The 18,998-nt window shown below is 37.9% G+C and overlaps 1 protein-coding gene across 1 annotated transcript in view; it reads right to left on the bottom strand.

Annotated features, from left to right (window-relative positions):
• The window catches only part of LOC122804301 (prostaglandin reductase 2-like), a 332,343-nt gene that overhangs the window by 105,524 nt on the left and 207,821 nt on the right, over positions 1-18,998 (bottom strand). Inside the window, exons 6-7 of the mRNA XM_044074091.1 lie at positions 11,947-12,156; positions 8,336-8,457 (exon numbers count right to left, since the gene is read on the bottom strand). Of these exons, the coding sequence (XP_043930026.1) occupies positions 8,336-8,457; positions 11,947-12,156 (332 nt within the window). The remainder of the gene's footprint in view (positions 1-8,335; positions 8,458-11,946; positions 12,157-18,998) is intronic.

Below are 18,998 nucleotides of genomic sequence, written 5' to 3'. Positions count from 1 at the left end.
GGAATGATAATATTGATGAGGGAGCTGGAACTGCAGGAGACAAAATGTTTTACAGGAGAAAGGGGAAACAGACTCCATAAAAAGACATGGGCACTATGGAAGAAGACAGCAGCAGAATGTGAAAGAAACAGGAGCACACACATATAAACAGAGAGAGTAGAGAATCAAAAGTATACACTCAGGGTCAACAACAGGGCAGTGAGAAAGGAAAAGATATGTTAGGATGGAAGGAGCTAAGAAAAAATATTAAACATAAAGATTCTCCTATCAGAGGGTTACTACCGGTAGGAGCTCATGAGTATGAAGATAAAGGGGTTGCGATAGGCACTGCAATGGTTACAGTTATTTGGGTCAGAAGGAATTATTACCAAGGTTATCAGAAAAAAAAAGAATCTAGAGGCCCTGTATCATCTGTTGTGTAACACTGAAGAAAGCAGCACTGTTATATGATAAATATAGTCAAGTAATTAAGGAGATATTTTTAAAAAGTCAATATTATAATGCATTGTTAATCTGTAAATCTTCAAGTTGATTGTTGTTGTTACAGCCAACAAACTGTTTTGACACTATTGATGACCTGTAATTAGCAATGTATTAAGATTGTTTTGGCTCAATAAAATTTTTCAAAAAGAAAAAAAAATACTGGTTTTAATAGTTCCTCACAAAACACTTGTTCACATAAACCAAGAAAATCTTACACCGATTTTTATCTCCTGTGACAAACTATAGCTTACAAACCTAATCTGCTTCCAGGTTAATACTAATTTCTGCATCAACCGACCCTGTAAAAAACAGGACCTTCACATTTTACTACAACAAAGGGCAAATAGTCTTTCTTCTTTTCATGGTATACCATTGCTGTTATTTCACCCAGGTTCAGAGATTTATAAATAATATATATAAGCCAATAGCATATCAGCAGTTGTAGGCTTAATCCATAATGCCATAAAATAACCCCTAAATGTCAGTTAATGCAGTTCAGAAGATGACTGTACCAACTAAATTTAATTTAAGCTTGGATTATGTGAGAGTAAAGGGAAACAGGGAGATGTTGTAGAAAAGGGAGGGAAAGAGAAGGATCGCTATCAGAAGTGCAAGACAAATAACTAAGTCCCACAGCTGCAAAAAATAAAGTGGTTGACAAGGAAAGGTGTGTGTGTGTGTGTGTGTGTGTGTGTGTGTGTGTGTGTGTGTGTGTGTGTGTGTGTGTGTGTGTGTGTGTGTGTGTGTGTGTGTGTATGTGTGTGTGTGCGTGTGTGTGTGTGTGTGTGTGTGTGTGTGTGTGTGTGTGTGTGTGAAACACACTCAGGTGCATGAAACAAGCACAATTAAATGCATGGACCCAACAATATGAAACACAAAATATTGCAGCACCTTTACACGACAGAATCTCTTATTTTTCATTGAAGAAGCTTTATCAATGTTGTCGCAAAAAGCTTTACCTCTCTCTCGATATATATATATATATATATATATATATATATATATATATATATATATATATATATATATATACATATATATATATATATATATATACATACATAAATACACACACACACATACACACACACACACACACACACACACACACAGATATATGGGTCTACTTCACATGACTGAAAACTCAAAATACTGAATTTCGTTTGACTGAGACCACAATACTTAATTTTCAAAATACTGAAAACTCATTTGACTGAGTCTCATTATACTGTAAACTTACAACGCTGAACTTCAAATACTGAATTTTAAGCCACAGACATGGTGTGTTTGTCTTCACCTGTGACTTGCTTGTGATAAAAATAAAAAAACATTACTGTAACAAACCATAAGAATACTGAGAGTAGCATAGAAAGTAGTGTTATATTGTTTCTAAGTGTGGGTGTGTCTCTACATTTTTATAGGAAGCATCTAAAGTAATATGGTGGACGTTTTGTGCACTCCCGGCAGTAGTGGCAGTGTGTACAGTACTGTAAAGTAAGTAAAAGTTATATGCCCTTTTCCATACTGTACTGCTATCCTGGAGTTAATATATATAGTTGGGGGGTGTGGGACTGCAGCTCCCACATTGGGAGGGGGTGTGGGGTATCACTCTACCTAGTTTGGTTTTATATCGTCTGGTTTCTGTTAAGAGGGTAAGTAAGTAGTTTTTAAGTTTTGGTAAGTTTTGGAAAGAGTTACTCATTGGTGGTGTTAAGTGTGCATGTCTATGGCTTAAAATTTATTATTTTAAAAATTAGCATTGTAAGCTTTCAGTATAATGAGACTCAGTCAAATGAGTTTTCAATATTTTGAACATTAGGTATTGTGGTCTCAGTCAAATGAAATTCAATATTTTGAGTTTTCAGTCATATGAAGTAGATCCATATATTTATATATGTAAACATATATAAGCACATTATACAATACTCTGCACTACCCCCACCTCATATACTACAAGTAGGCAGTATTTGCTTTCTCATTGTTCTGAGCACAATAAATGAAGACAGTCAGCTACAGGCTGTCTGTTTCACACAGTTATGGAGAGATGAACTTCTGATGTTAGTGACCACAGCCTAAGAATCAGCTTGACTCATATTGTGGCTTGTTAAAATGGTGAATCAACTGGCCTTTAGGCTACTTTTTTACTTGTGCTGTGAGGGTGACACCTTATGTATTACTGCTGCCTGACGACCATAGGTGGGTAGTACATTGTGGGAAATTATGTACTAAGACAGTCATTCTGTCCCATACTTCTCAACCTGGAAACATCAAAAATCTGGACAAAGGCCCATGAAAATAGGTACAAATCAGCATGCTGATTAACATAAAATTTGAATACAGAATTATGTAGCCCCACCCACTCCAATGGAATTGTGGGATTGGTTACTCAGGCATACAGTCATTCATTGTGAATACACAAACAAAACACAAAGAACTCTCTACCTCCCCTCAAGAGTACTATTTCTGCTTACTAGCCAAATGGAATCATATAGCTTTTCCCTGTAAACAGAAGTAATCATCATAAACTAACTTCCTCTTCAAAAGCTCCACTGCGTGAGTTAACAGAATGGTCCTTACATACTACTATAGCATAAGACAATGGTTAGGTTACTGATCTGAAAACCAGTCATGCTCTGTAGAGCTACAGATCTGCTGCTTTGGCCATGTCAAGGAACCAAAAAAAATCCTCAGAATATTATCTCTAAAGACAGGATGTACAGTACACTAACATTGGGAAGAAGGTGGAGAAACTGGGAATCAACTACAGCAAAAAAAAAAAAAAAAAGTGAAATTTCAATCCTCAGTTTATTTAAGCAATCATAGTCAAGCCTGAAAATCCCCAACAGTTAATTCAAGTGATAATCTGCAGTACCGGGTTATGTTATCTTCACAATTATGCCAGAATCCTCAGTAATGTCAACTCAACATACTATAATTTAAGGGGGTGGTACCTTATTCTGACCACCTTATTTATTTATTTATTTATATTTGTTGACTGGGAGTGTCCGACTGGACGTAGGTCCATTTTCAGCGGAGGCCCGGGGAGAAAAGCTCCACAGTTAAAATAAACAGACAGTAGTTACATTGGATTACATAGCGATTAACAATTTACATAGCAATTACTTACAACATATTTACAGATGAAGAACATAGTACATCAGTAGACAACTAGAATCTTTATCTGTGAAGTACATAACAGACATTAACAAATGTTAAAATAAGAAGTTCCTGCTGTATAAGTACTAGGCTTATGAGCATCTGAGCTTGCTATAATCAAGGTAGTTAGTGGAGTGGAAAGAAAGGTAGTGGCTGGATGGGGTGGGTGATATTAGAGTGGGAGTTGCAAGGGCACAGCCAGCATGTTTTTAGGTGCGTTTTTAGTAAAGTTTTGAAGTGGGTGCATTATGGTACGGAGGTAATTGTGGGTGGGAGGGAGTTCCATAATTTGGCTATGGTGCAAGAGAATAGTGCTTCACCAGCAGAGTTATTGGCTTTAGTGATCTGCAAGTGATTTTTGTTGCTGGATCTTAGTGGTCTGGTGGTGCGATAGGGTTGGAGTAGATTCTGGAGGGATGGGACATTTAGTGGATGGTTTACTAGTTTGTGGGCGAGTGAGAGTTGATACCATTGAAGGAGGAGAGGGAGTTCAAGTCAGCCCAGTTCAGCAAGTGAGAGACAGTGGTGACTACGGTAGGATGCCCCTGTGGCGAATTTGGCAATTTTGTGGTAGCAGGTCTCTAGTTTGTTTAGATCGCATTGCCTTATATATTGGAGATGCATAAAGTATGGTGGAGATAAAGTGGGAATTTGCTATTGAAATCTTTGCTGCTTTGGTGAGAAGATGCTTATTTCTGTATAACGCTCCTAGTATTTTGTGGACGTTTTTTATGGTCATGGATATGTGAATGTCAAATTTTAGTTTATTGTCTATTTCAACTCCTAGCAATTTGGTGTGTTCAGTTGGGTATATAGTGGTGTTGTCTTTTTTTGTGATGTTAAAGTGAGAGTTGTTTTGAGTATGTTTGGTGGGTTGGAAGATGAGTAGTTTAGTTTTGTTTGGGTTGAGTATTAATTGGGCATCAGATAACCAAGTTTCAACAGAGGAAAAGGCTTTCTGTGTGACTTTTTGCAGTTTGGGTAGGGACTGGGCTGAGCAGATGATGGTCAAGTCATCTGAGTATTGTATGAGTGTGCCATGTGTGGTGGCAGAGGCTAGATTACTTGTGAAAACAGAGAAGAGTAGGGGTCCAAGGATGGATCCTTGGGGAACCCCTATGGAGACAGGTAGTTGGGGAGATATGTCGTTCTGCCATACAATGGATTGTTGGAGGTCAGACAGGTAACTCTGAAACCAGTTGGTGACTGATTGTGAGAAGGACAGGTTATTGAGGACAGAGATAAGTTGTTTGTGTGGGACCATGTCAAATGCTTTAGATAGGTCTAGGAAAGTAGCAGAGGAGAGATAGCCATTGTTTTTATGCTGAAGGATAGTGTTAGTAAAGGAGAGTAAGGCAGTGGTAGTGCTATGGTTTGGTCGGAAACCATGCTGAGTATTGGAAAGGAGGTTGTTAGTAAGGAGGTAGTCTGAGACCTGAGAAAATCCATCTAGAATGTAAATGGGAGAAACAAAAGTTTAAAAGCAAGAGTGAGAAAGAGATTCCTGTAAATAAGGCAACATTTAAACAGAAGACAAATTGCTACACCTTAGTCTGAGAATGTCCCAGCAGTTAGGAGTGCAGTCCTTACCGTAAGTCATCAAAAATGTTTACCTGTGAATGCTTCTGAAAATGATGCAAACATGCTGGCCCAGTATTGCATGTAGCTCAGGTTTCCTTTCATTGCTATTCCATATTTCAAATATGAGAAGCAGCAGAAGTCAAAATATTCTCAAGAGAAAATAAAAGGTGAAGAACAGCTTTGCCTGAAGTATCTGTGCAGTCGATAAAATTTACAAGCAAGTATGTAAGTAAAAAAACAAAGAATGGGGTCCAACCTAGCTGTAGGCAAGTTAAAAAAATGAGTGGGGTCCAACCTAACTAGTTTTATATCTGTTCTTGCAGAAACTTTGTTAAAAACATTTTTTCTGCTGGTTAAACTCCATTTAGGCAACAGTTTAGAAAAAGAGTGAAGTAGCAGAATCCATAACTCTAAACATAAGCTCAGGAAGCAAAACCAAACAGCATGTGTCTGTGCAGCCAAGAAATAAGACCAGTAATCCACAAAGAAGGCTCACATAGTGTCCGAGAACTCGTCCATAACAGGTGTAAGAAACAAGTCCAATTGACCAACTCACGATAGAAAGATACAAATGTCCAAGGTCAATATAAAAATCACAGGTTTTAATCACACCAGAAACAAAATTCCACGACAGAAAAATGCACAAGAAAGAGCTCACTAATAACTAGATATAAACAGTAAAATGCAAATGGGTAAGTGCTTTTGTCCCTCAATGTTGGACTTCAGAACCATGTAAAACCTCATCAACTGCAATTAAATACAGTCAACAGAATAATCATGTGACCCATTAACAATTCATAAAAAAGTCTGTTCATTAACATTTAAAAATTTAGCCCATGATTTTTATATTGACCCTGGATGTTTGTATCTTTCTATCTTGAGTTGGTCAATTGGACTTATTTCTTACACCAGTTACAGGCGAGTCCTCCGAGACAATGTGAGCCTTCTTTGTGGATTACAGGTCTAAGTACAAGCCAACAGATTTTCTTTGAACTGTTTGTCTCTGTCTCTGAAAATAAGATGTGTACTTCACTACGGACACACAGGGAAGGGTTGTGTGCGTTGCTTGCCTGTTTCTGAATACTTCTGATATGAACCTTAGCAATACCATAAAGACAAAGTCTGGCCCCATGGTGTAAAACAACATTATATAATATACAGCATTACAGATCCTTTGAAATCTGAAGTCGTTCATTTTCATATATTTGCGATTTGAACATTCAAGAAGTCTTGCTGCATAAAATGCCTGGCATGCGCAAACTAATAAACAGTATTCTCACTTCTACATGTAATTAAATTTCTGATCTCATACATTTTGTGAGAATTCCTAGAAGTAAATTCTTTAGTCAGGTGAAACAAGGACCGTATACAAGCTAAATCTAATTATTAAGACACATTCTGTTCTGCAATTCAAATAAATGTTCAAACAAAACCATTATATGCCTAAAGTGGCACTTTGATAGAAAAAAGCAATAATGTCTGACCAGCAATGCACAACAAGGAAATATTCACACTTATCTGGTGACAGAAGAGGAAAAGGAAGAACAGCTTTATTTAAAATTCTGTGCGCTGCCTCTGCCAGTCTGCCTGCTTGTATTATTTTAAAATAAAAAACACTACTCTGTCTTACTTTGTTGTTGGTCCGGTCCGGGATGTTCGTTCGTCCCTTTTTCTCTCTCTCTCTCCCTGATTTGGAAATGGATTGCAGAGCTGCTGCAGTGAGAGATATGACACACTCGTAACACGTGCAAGTCATAAAAACTTTTGAAAATATAGACTCAATCAGCCTCAGCCGAATTCCGACAGGCTGGTCATGATGCTGACGTCATCTATCATGCCTCTGCACGTGATGATGTCAGCAAAAAAGGGGCTGAAAAAAAAAAATGCTGTGAAATTTGGGAATTAAGGGGGCCACTCAGAAATTCGTGGCACCCCATTATTTGGACCTCAAAATCGTTAAATACCAAAGAATTCAGCACAGTTGAGAGGTATGTTCTGTCCTATATAGGAAACAGTTATGTCAGAAAGTGAACTTGACTACCAGACTGACTGCCTAGCAGTAAAAATAGTGAGAGACAGGGCTTATTTATTCATTCATTAAAAGACTAACCAAACTAACCCTTGCACATCATTTGTAATCATTAATTTGTCCTCAAAAGCAAGCTCAGATAAAGTATAAATGGAGAATTTACAGTACCCAAATTGAAAGTGTGTTATGGAGGGGTTCCCTTTGTAATTCCAATAGCTATAATCGTGATCTTCAGACTTGTGTGAAGATAATAGCACATTTGGGGTACATATACTAAGTCTGTGATTATGGTACCTTAAATGATACTTCCTACACAGAGGGAGGAGGCAAACTCAGACTTAGCATATTGGCAAAGCTACAGGAGGGTGCACTTAAATAATGTAACAGTAAATACCATAATTCTCCATTCATCTATGAGATTATTTTTCATACATTTGGGACTTGCAGCATGTACTGTCACAGCTATGAAAAGGGACCATTTTGGACATGTGGAGGGAACTGGATTACTCCGGGAATGCCCACAAAGATGCAGATAGCAAATAGAAATCAAAACTGAACCCCATATACTGGTGCTGTGAGTCAACAGAGCTCACCACTGTGGCACCCCAACAAGTGCAACAGCAGCAAACAGAAAAAAAAGTGTGTGACACATTTTGAGCACATCTGAACACACAGCTTCTGCATCCAAAAGCCAAAAACTATAGTTAGGGAATAGCAGAGGAGAACAAAGGAGACTATCAGAGAAAAGTATACACATCCACTTCCTAAGATCCTGGAACCCAATAACTATTACTTAATTCCCACTATTAGACCATAATAAGACCCTTATTCAAAAGCTTAAACTACTAAATGTTGGGGGTGATCAATAAACTCTGATGCCTCCTATTATGAACCAAATACAGTAAGATTATGAACGACCAAGCAGAAATGTCTTTGAACAAGTGTGATTCCCAAAATAAACAATATAAATACAAATGGAAACACTTACAATGTATAGTTTGTGCCATTGTCCTGAAACATGGTTTACTGATAAAAAAAAAGTATGCAACTGCAAGAGGAATAGAACTATTAATACAAAATTCTTACCTGGTGATGTGTTTTTCTCGTAGTATGGCCTCAGTGCTGGGGGGCAGAGGTGGAGGGTATGGAACATCGTGATTGTACTGTGAGATTTGTCCACAAAGGATTACATGGCTGTTGTGAGTCATCTGGTAAAAAAGGAAACAATTCCAACCAATAATAAATCAATCCAGTTATGGGAGTGTACATTTAAAAGCTCTTATTTGTTAGTACAGTAATTGAAGTAATTCTGCCATTCATAAGGTTACCAATCACATCTTATATTTCTTAGGTCTTCTATGCAAAATTCTCTCACCTTTTCAATCAAGGCAGTCTTTTGCATGTACAGATCACAGTAGGAAGGTACAAACCTGGCAATTTCTCATAAAGTAACTGTGTTGTAATACCACAGCATCAAAAATGCCATTCTAGGACTGAGTAATGTAGGTATCTGTTTCTTTGAAGAAATGATGTTTGCTACAAGAAAATGCTTAATGTTTTTAGAAGTAATGCAATTGTTTCTGTACTTTTTTGGAGTTACTGTGGATTTTTTGAAGTAACCAAATGTTCCTTCTTGCATGTGTGGGAATCCTTCCTTTCCAATTTTCTGTTACTCATTAGATGTTTCTACCTAGTGTTACTGTGAGCATTCATCCGGAAGCTTCATTTATCATTCTATTTCTTCCTATAACTGACATTGAACCCTACATATAAAATGATCTGTATAAAAGAAGATACTTTTTCCTGCTTCTTCACTGTTAACTCCTGTTATATTTTAATAAGCACTGGCACAAAGTTTTCTTATTTACTTTTGTGACCATGTTATATGACATAACACTGACATTAATGCTTATAATAAACAGCTTAGTATCATTAAGTGGCACAGAGGGATAAGTTCATTTAGCAGTTCAGGGGCTTAATGGCACAGGCAGTGGAGATGGGCTTGTCCACCTTAGGAAGACAAGGATGGTGATTCTGACTAGCTTGCACTACTGCTCTACTGACACAGCCTCTACCGGAGGGTGGCATATAAGAAGACAGTGCATTTAGGAAGAGAGCTTAACCAACCAAGCTGGTGATGGTAGCCATTTTAAACCTATGTGCAGAAACATGCATGCATGAACAAAAGGGTGAAGGTGGTCTTTGCAATGATGCAAGTGCTCACTTCACCATCAAAGGTGGGATTAGGTCATTCACAGAAGAAATGCCCTCACAGCCTGCATGCCAACAAGTGCAGAAACAAATTTTATGTCTGCTTGTATGTCAGCTTCCCCTGGACAGCTCTTGCCTTAACCACAGGCAAACAAATGGGAATCCAGTAGGAAGCTTGACAGTTGGCAGGTGGGCAGTATACAAAAAAAAAATCTAACTGCTTTCAAAGCACATGCTACACAATGAGACATATTAGCCTTAATGGAAATAAACAGTGTTAATATTATTACCTCTTAGCTCCAGTATGGGGTTCAGTCCTTGCCTCAAGTTGCTGTCTGTGTGAAGCCTGTAGGTTGTCCCATTACCAGTACGGTTACCTCTGGATAATCCAGTTTCCTTCCATAGATATACTAATCTGACCGAAAGGCTACTCCACAATTACCCTTAGTTTTATGCTGAGTGATTTTGTCCCAGATCATCATTTGACTCAGTGAAATGTATGAAGATGAACAAAATTCATTAACCATTTTTGGAAATTTAAAGCAATAAATTGTTTTTAATAAACCGCTGAAAATTCTTGTTCTAATGAAATGCTGCTGCTGCTGCTCTAAACCCAGCTACAACCCTAGCTAGATACTCACGGGATGTGTAAGAGCCTTTGAAACTGTAATCTCACCCCCCCCCCAAAAAGTAAGTTGTCAGGTACCATGTTCTCCACAGTTCACTGCTGTGAATAATGTACTTTCTTGTAGCCTGTTAATGCTTTACCCTCCTGCAGTTCCTCTACCTAAATATCGTGCATGTTCCCAGCCTGTAGAAAATGTTTCACTTTTCTTCTGTTAGGCTCAGTCCTCCCGCTTCATTTAATGCTGTTTAGTTCTGCAGCTTACATGCAATAATCTCACAAACATGGGCTGTTGCAGTGTGGGCGGGACTCCCTATCCTCTAACCACCACCACTCATTTCTCCCCTCATTATCTGTCAAACAGCTACTCTGCATATTTATTCAGAGGCATGCATGAGATGGAATGTGCAGTAGGTGCATGTTTCCAGAGTACTGCTGTTTGGCTTCAACCATTTGAGATGTAGGCAAGGGCATAAGGGAAACCTGTTTTGGGGAAGCTCAGTTCCATTTCTCACAAGTGAATAAGTTTGTTTCTAATTTTAGTTTTGCAATGCACAACAAACAGTGATATCACTGTCTTGCATATTTAGCCCTTATACACTTCCTAAGAGGGCTCCTAACTCATTACTTTATAAACGTAATGTACAGAATACTGTTACAATACTCACTGTACATATAATGGCCCATGATGTTAAAAGCAAAGGTCTTAAACTCAAATAAACATTGATGATATATGAGGCTTAGCAAATTCAGGCAATGGCCACAATCTCAAAACAGAAATGCAGGCATCATAGCTAGAAAAGAAGTAGTGTAGTCATTTTGCTGTCTATAATTCTGCGGGCTTGAGGGCTGCTTGAGGTCTGAAGGCCATGAGTCTGAGATCCTTGTTTTAGACTGTTACACATTCAGGGTTTATACTCACATGTTGAGGCTTGTTCTGAGCAGCCAGTATTGCCCATCCAAGGTTCCTGCAGGGCACAAACCCAGTGGGTGAGCCTTAAAACGTTATAAGCATGGACATATGGCAGTTATAGTTCAGTGTACAGCGCCATCTTGTGTTACTGTACTTATGAAATGACACGCTTATACATTTTCCACTCCCTTGTTAGCCTTCCATATGATTTAGCTTTTCGAGCTCATTTAGCAAATGTATATATTTATACAGGTTTATGTCCTATTATCAAGTTTTGGAAACTCAAAATTCATATGGTCAAGGCCATATGTTCAGGTTTCAAAACTTGAATGTAAAAAAAAGAAATCTACATTTTTGCTTGGGGCACATCCCCCTCCACCCCACCACACCCCCGGCAAATTATATGTATCAGTTCTGAGATTGCACTACAGTGAGGAAAGGATAAATTCTTGTTAAAATATTTCTATGTAGATCACACTACAGTGGGGATCAGGGAATGTACTCTTTATGCCCACTGTAGTGCGAACTCAGACTTGGTATATATAATTTGCAGGGGGAATGGGTGCAGGGGGTCTTGCCCCCCCCCTGCAAAAAAACATACACACAAATATATTATTTTTTTTTTTTTTATTATTATTTTTTTTACATTAACTTTTTGGAATCTCAAACACGATCTTGACCATATGAATTTTGAGTTTTTAAAACCTGACAATATCAAATGAATCCATTTATACACATACACACACATGCTTGAAAATGAACATATTTTTTTAACATATAAAACAAGTTTTGTTATTTTTTAATCACAGAGCAACTAAGATCAGGGAACTAAAATAGTGTAATAACTGGGTGTGCCATTAAAACTGATTATTGCATTTTATGTTTAAACTAAGAAAATGGCAATTAAAACATAACAGTAGTCATCAAGCAAAAATGTCAACAGCATACCTGGCTTATAACAATATCGCTTATCTCACCACCAACATTGTCAAAGTAGACATCTATTCCCGATGGACAGAATTTTTTCAGTTCCTCCAGCACTGTACTTTTCTTGTAATTAATAGCAGCACTGAATCCCATTTCTGATACCAAAATCCTGCACTTCTCATCAGAGCCGCAAATCCCCACAACATTGGAGCAACCTTGAATACGCCCAATCTGAAAGAGAGTTTAAGTATCCTTACAACTTTTGTAATTAAATTATTTTTTATGTAAGACTTTTACTTTGTTGCACCAGAGACCAGTCACTGACCAGCCCAGTCATAGCAGTACCTTCTCTGTTATACCTGCTGACCTTTGTTCCCTAGGCTTTGCCTTATACCAAAATAAAGTTCTACAGTTCCTACCATAAGAATCTCTCATCTCCATCATCAAACTCGTATGAATAGGAATAGATACTGCTAATGTCCTGGTGCCATTATATCACAAGAGAGATGCCCACCTGTTACGGTTCCTCTGGGATCTGCAGATAACAGTACAACAGGACACAGAGTGTAACAGCAAATAGAATCTACTCAGCAAAGTAATGTCACCAGTGCAGTGGTGCGACACCACTCATCTTCAGAGCCTGTACAAATTATATTACAAGAGGTCTGGAATGAAAACTTGCCTTTATAATACAAACAGGTGCATCACAACTGATACACAAGAAGCTACACAAATGCTGTAGGAATAATTTAAAAACAAGGCAATGTTAATTCAGTGCAAAATTATGCATTAGGGAACCAAATGCAAGAAAGAAAGTACACAGCTGGGGGAAAGCAGCAGCAACAAAAATGGAAACCAAGCTGGAAGCTGTTGAGATATGTAGTGCATTGGCAGGCTGTTCATAGGTTCATAGTTACGTACTAGGCTATCTGCCCGAAGGCATTTATAAGCCTAGCCAGAATGTGTTGGCTTTCGCCGCCCCCTTAGATTAGTTCCCTGTGCCTCTGTCCAGCAGAGTCACTGAAGTAATCCCCGGGGTAAAAACTTTAGTTTCCCATCCACTCATCAAGGTTTCTCTTGAAAAGTGTCAATGAGGAGCTCTGCCTAATGTAGATTGGAATCTTGCTCCAAAGCATGGGAAGTCTCTAGGACAGGAATCTATCCCTCCAGCATGTCCTATTTATTGTTGTAGTGAGGTTTAGATCACTAGAGCATGTGGCTCAAGGGAATAAGGTTTTCTTTAGGTGGACCATGTCCATCAATTCTGGGTTGGACATGGCCTTGTATGTCAGGCAGAGATCACCTCTGAGAAGGCGGCATGCGACCAACTACAGCTGGAGTTTCTTCAGTCAAGCTGCATAGGGCATCTGTTTGAGGTCAGTGATCCTCTTGGTGAGGTACTTATGTGGTCTTTCCAGCTGTTGCAGGTGTTTTGTAAGTACATCCCAGATGGGGCATTGTACTCTATGATGGGTCTGATGAGTGATGAGTAAAGGGGTACAATGACCTCTTTTGATCTGGATGCAAACCCTTTTGTGATTAGGTGGGCCACATAGAAGGATTTTTAACCACTTTGGCAATGTGATTATCAAAGGAGATTACTATCTGATTGGGCCCCCAGATCCCTTATTATGTTTTCTGTATTTAGGGGACTACTACCTATGTGGAAGTTTGTGGGTACTTTGTTTTTTCCCAAGAGGGTGACTATGCACTTTTTGGGGTGCTAAATGATTAGAACCACCTGTAAGATGAGAAAAGGCCTGCAAAAAGAAGGAAGTCATTACCCTCTCTTTAGGACACGCACTGCTGTTGTGAGAACTCATATTTGCAAGGACAAAGGACAAACACAGTTCAAAGGAGAGTAACAAAAATGCAGCATAGCATGTTCTAGAAGGGATATAAAGGAAGACTAGAAAAGACAAGGTTAAGGTGTATAATCTCAAAACAAAGGAGGCAGAGAGCATGGATATGTGAGAAACTTAGAAAGACTTCAAGGGGATCCACAGAGTTCAAGTTTCTTATCATTTTTCAAAAATGAGATACAGAAGAATAAGGCAGGACATCTCAAGATACAACTTGGCTCAAGGGTAATGCAAGGCAATATTTTTTCACGTAAGGGGTGCTAAATGATTAGAACCACCTTTAAGATGAGAAAAAGCCTTAAAAGCAGTGAGAAACTTTAAGAATGCATAAAGAAAATGTGCATGAATTGTTGTGTGAGAAGGAAAAAAATAAGTCATAACTTAAATGTAATCCACAGTTTATTAAATGGGTAGGAATATAAACAGACCAAGTGTGCCTTATTTCCTATTACCATCTATGTTTCAGTGTGTGCTACTTTGAACTATATGCAGACGTACTGCTGTTGCTCCCCACCTACTGCCATAGTTGCCTTCTGCTTACCTAATATCCCTGTTATTACTTCAGGTTAGTAACCTGCTGTATCACCATTCTCCTAGAAAAGTTTTAGATTCAAATGAAGGACTCATGTAACTCTGAAAAGCTTCAGCAGCTGCATCTAAAACCTATTTTGTTCCAATAAATGGTATTACATCATTTTAGTGTTCTAGGGTTTCCAGTCATTTGACCAGCCCTGCAGTTCTCTTTTATTTTTCTGCCATTCACCCAGAAGTACAACAGTCCAAGAAATATTCAGTCTTTCTGCATCCCTCCACAATTCAGTCAGCCCTCTGATACCCAAAGTCCAGTTTTTAAAACAGGTAATATGCAAAACAGAGAAGGAACAGTGTACCCACAAGGATCCATGTCAGCAAGGTGACACCACCACATCAAAGTAATGCGATAAAAGAAAAAAGGCCAGTAGAAATATCAACACCAGCAAATGAGCAACGTACACATCAAAACCCAGAAGAAAGGTAACCCACACCAATCACACAATAAAGTATGAGAAGATTACACAATAAGGTATGTGAAACAATTTCACCAGTGTCTTTTGCAGGAGAGCTTACTGTATGTTGAGAACATTTGTCACAAAGCCAAGCATTGTTGTGATATTACAGCCCGACAGAAAATAATGACAGTCATCAGAGAAGAGGTCACGTTTACACAGATTTTTTTTTTAGCTGGGAAGGGGGTAGAGGTTACAGAAACATAAAGAACAAGAGAGCCATACAAGTAATGTAACCACTGGACATAGTACTGGAGTTTCCAGATTTAGAAATAATTACTGTTGCTTGTTCCCACAAGTCAACAAAGTTAGTCATGGTGAGAGAGAATATATCAATTAATTAATTAGTTAAGGACAGAAATTAAGAAATTAAGAAATTCTTGAAGGTGTGAGAAAACTTAAGTGCAGAATCATCTGCAGTAGGGCAGCTGCAGTTATTTATTTTTCAAGGACTTTCCTCTCATTATGGCTTTTTGTAATGTGAAAGGTAAGGAAAAAGGGGTTGTCAATTGGTGAAGTGCTATATTAATCCCATGGGAGGAGTTTCTTCAGAATAAGAGCTGCTGCAGAGAGAAGATTGTCTAACGTCCTCACTCCATGAGGCATTATCCGAGCAGGGTGACCTTTCTAGGTGAAACACAAATGCAGACCAAAGGACTCCACGAAGAAGCGATAAATCCATGTTATTTATACAGCAGTAAAAGGTTAGCGCTTTCATCCCTGAAACAAACTAGGAACTTCATCAGACAAATAAAAAATGTTCCAACAGCTTTTTAAATCTTGTGAATTAAAGTGTAGTGACATCACAAACCACACTTCTAAATTCAACTAAACCACACCCCTGGTTCATGACATATACATATATATATATATATATATATATATATATATATATATATATATATATATATATATATATATATATATATATATATATATATATATATATATACATATACAGCCTTGCTTAAGAGAAAATACCTGAATGAATGATTTGAGTATACAATGTAATGTATAAGATATATCAAACATTGTAAAATTGTAAACAAATAAAAATACTAAATAGACACTGTTAAAATGCATATCTAATAGACATAAGTAAAAAAGTATATTTTTTCTGTTAAAAACCTAGTGCAAAATACTTGTAAAATACTTATAAAATCAAGTATTTACTCAAATGTAACTTGCATATATGTGAAAATGTATATGAAAATCAAGTGTCATCTATTCAAGGCTTTTAATTTTAAAACACTTGAAATAGAAACAACCTCATTCAACCCAGGCCAAACCTTGGCATTTAAGCGCAACTGCCATATCAATTCTTGTCTTTCCAGTAGCAGTGGTCATGCACACCCCACCCCCCCACCCCCCCCGTTGTTCACTGCTACAGTTGAGTTCACTGCTACTGCTGAGTTTAGAGGTGTGGTTTGTGATGTCACTGCACTTTAGTTCACAAGATTTAAAAAGCTGTCGGAACATTTTTTATTTGTCTGATGACGTTCCTAGTTTGTTTCAGGGACGAAAACACTAACCTTTTATTGCTGCATAAATAAAGTGGATTTATTGCTTCTTCTCTGTGGAGTCCTTTGGCCTGCATTTGATTTTCTGTGGATTTTTGGTTTGGTGCTTCTTTTTTGGTTTTGTTTGACCTATCTAGGTGACTACTGATCTTTCCTTTCTGTTTCTATCACTGGATGTTGACCCATCGCTTGTAATAGGGTTCTTGATAAAGGTTTGCTGGAATGAAAAATAAAGCCTTTTTTTACCTATTTTTCAATCCTCCATTTTGACGCAATCTCCATTTAGTTAGATAAGGTTAAGTATTTGCTGTGCACTAATATATTGAAATCTTGAAATCCAAGACTGAAAAGCCCTCCATATTTTCTGTATTATGCAATAGTTTATGTGCAGAAAGGTAGAGTTTAAAGGATTAAGCCAACTGCTAGGAAGGAAGAGAAAAAGGCTACCACAAGGACAAGTTCTTGTTTGACCCCCAGTTACTATTTGTCATGATGAGCATCTGTTTAGCCAGTAATTACAAACAGCAGTGTCATAAATGTCAAGGTGCTCCAGCATTTTAGTCAAACAGGTAACTTTAATTCTGTCAGCACTGTAGAAATTATGTTAATACTTCAGTAATCACAAACACACTAGCACTAGCCTCAGGATGCAGTACATTATGGGCACATACATTCTTAAAATATCAGTGCTGTACAATATTATTAAACTGGTAATGGCTATATTTAATATTCACGGTATATACAAACTCTAGCAGCTTCACTTCATATTCTTCAATATCTTAAATAGGTTGGGCTATGAACCACTATAGATAAGTTGCTTATACCAAAGCCCCTGGAGCTCAGTGAATATGTTTGGGCAGTAACGTCTCACCAGTATCATTCACAAGGCTCCAGAAAGACCTCTATTAGATCAGTGAGAAGGACTACTTGACAGAAGTTTGTGTAACATGTGTTTACCATTCATAACTGTACACACAAATGTGAAATAAAAGTAGCACAGCAACTTCAACTTTATCAAGGTGTTTTATCACAAAATACCTCAACAATAAATAAGTGAACAATCCATATAAATACAAACAACAAAAAGTATCAAGTAACAGATAATGAGCTAGAAATGGATTCAAATAAGCAGAATTAGTCATTAAGCCTATTCACCCCACCCTACCAGATGCCATATCAAAAAGATATATTTTAAGTGCCATCCTGAAGGTGGCCATTGACAGGCATTCTCAGATACACCCCAGTGGCAAATTCCACAGGCAATGTCCCCGATAAGAAAATGAATGGTATCCAGATGTTGCCAGATACACCTGTGGAACTGCCAACAGCACCCTAGAGGCTGAGCACAGGACCCAAGCAGGCAGAAGGGCACAGTAATGTCCTACAAGTGAGAGGATCCCAGGTCATGGACAGACATATACAGTGATACAAGACATTATTGATGATCCTGGACAGCATGGGAAGCCAAAGCAGACTTAAGAAAAGGTGTAATAGTAATATGCTGGTAGTGAGATGTACCAGTAAGTAGGCCAGCATCTGAGTTCTGCACCTCCTGTAGATCCTCCAACTCAGTGTTAGGAAGTCCCAGGTAAATTGCGCTGCAGTAATCCAACCTTGAGGAGACCATCACATGAACAAACACCATGAAGATCAGCTTGAGATATTAGGTGCATAATCCTTGAGATGTTTCACAAGTGAAGACATGAAGACTTCACAACATCCAACACCCAATCCCAAAGTATAAACCTGGAGTCTAAACTCTAACAGCAAAAACTAAAACTCATTACAAAACCTAAAACTGTTTTTTTTTTCCCTGCAAGAGGATTTTGCCAATCCTGCACCCCACCCCCACATAGTGTAACTTATACATATTAACTGCACAATTGCTGTATCCCAATAGAAAAGTGAATTCTCTTGAGATTTCTCAGTCTCAGAATTATTTTTTAAACACCTTTATTAAATTGTCACTTAAGACATATGCACACATACATTAAAGGAAAACAAACCACATTTCTTCCATTTACACACATTATACATTACATGTTTTCTTTATTACAACTATTTTTCAGTCCAGCATTACATAAATTGCTCAAGTCCTGCCTTTCCTCAGTCTCAAAATTATTAGCTTATATAGAAAACTAGTCAATGACTACTGTTTCCACTTCTAAATGTCAAATGTATTTGGCAAACTGTCTTGCTTGATACTTACCAGAACTAGATTAAACAGTGTAGTTCCTTAACTGTCTCAACATAAAATTACATCACACACTAACAGTGTGCAGCCATGACTTGTACACCATTAATAGCCTACAGCCATAACTTGTACACTATTAATGCAGTATACTATTATCATTAAAATAAACACTTTACAGATAAAGGAAAGTTATGATCATGTTGAAGCAGCCACTGTTGCATGGCTGCTTTCTCAGTACCAGAAAAGGTATCGTTACAATAATATTATACTCTTGCATCTACATTAATGTCATTCAATACATACTTGTTAAACACAGTCAGCAATTCTCCTCCAAGGTACAAGAGTTAGACGTCAAATCCTCAGAAATCATTATCGTATGGGGATAGGTACAGACAGGCACTCCCCCCATTATGCCAGATTTGCAACTGTCAGGCAAGGCACATGCTTCCAC

This window comes from Protopterus annectens, chromosome 6.part0 (genome assembly GCF_019279795.1).
Source record: "Protopterus annectens isolate FY-2018-M chromosome 6.part0, PAN1.0, whole genome shotgun sequence".
Classification (NCBI taxonomy): domain Eukaryota; kingdom Metazoa; phylum Chordata; order Ceratodontiformes; family Protopteridae; genus Protopterus; species Protopterus annectens.
The sequence above is the reverse complement of the archived record's forward strand: the minus strand, read 5'-3'. Positions and strand labels throughout refer to the sequence as shown.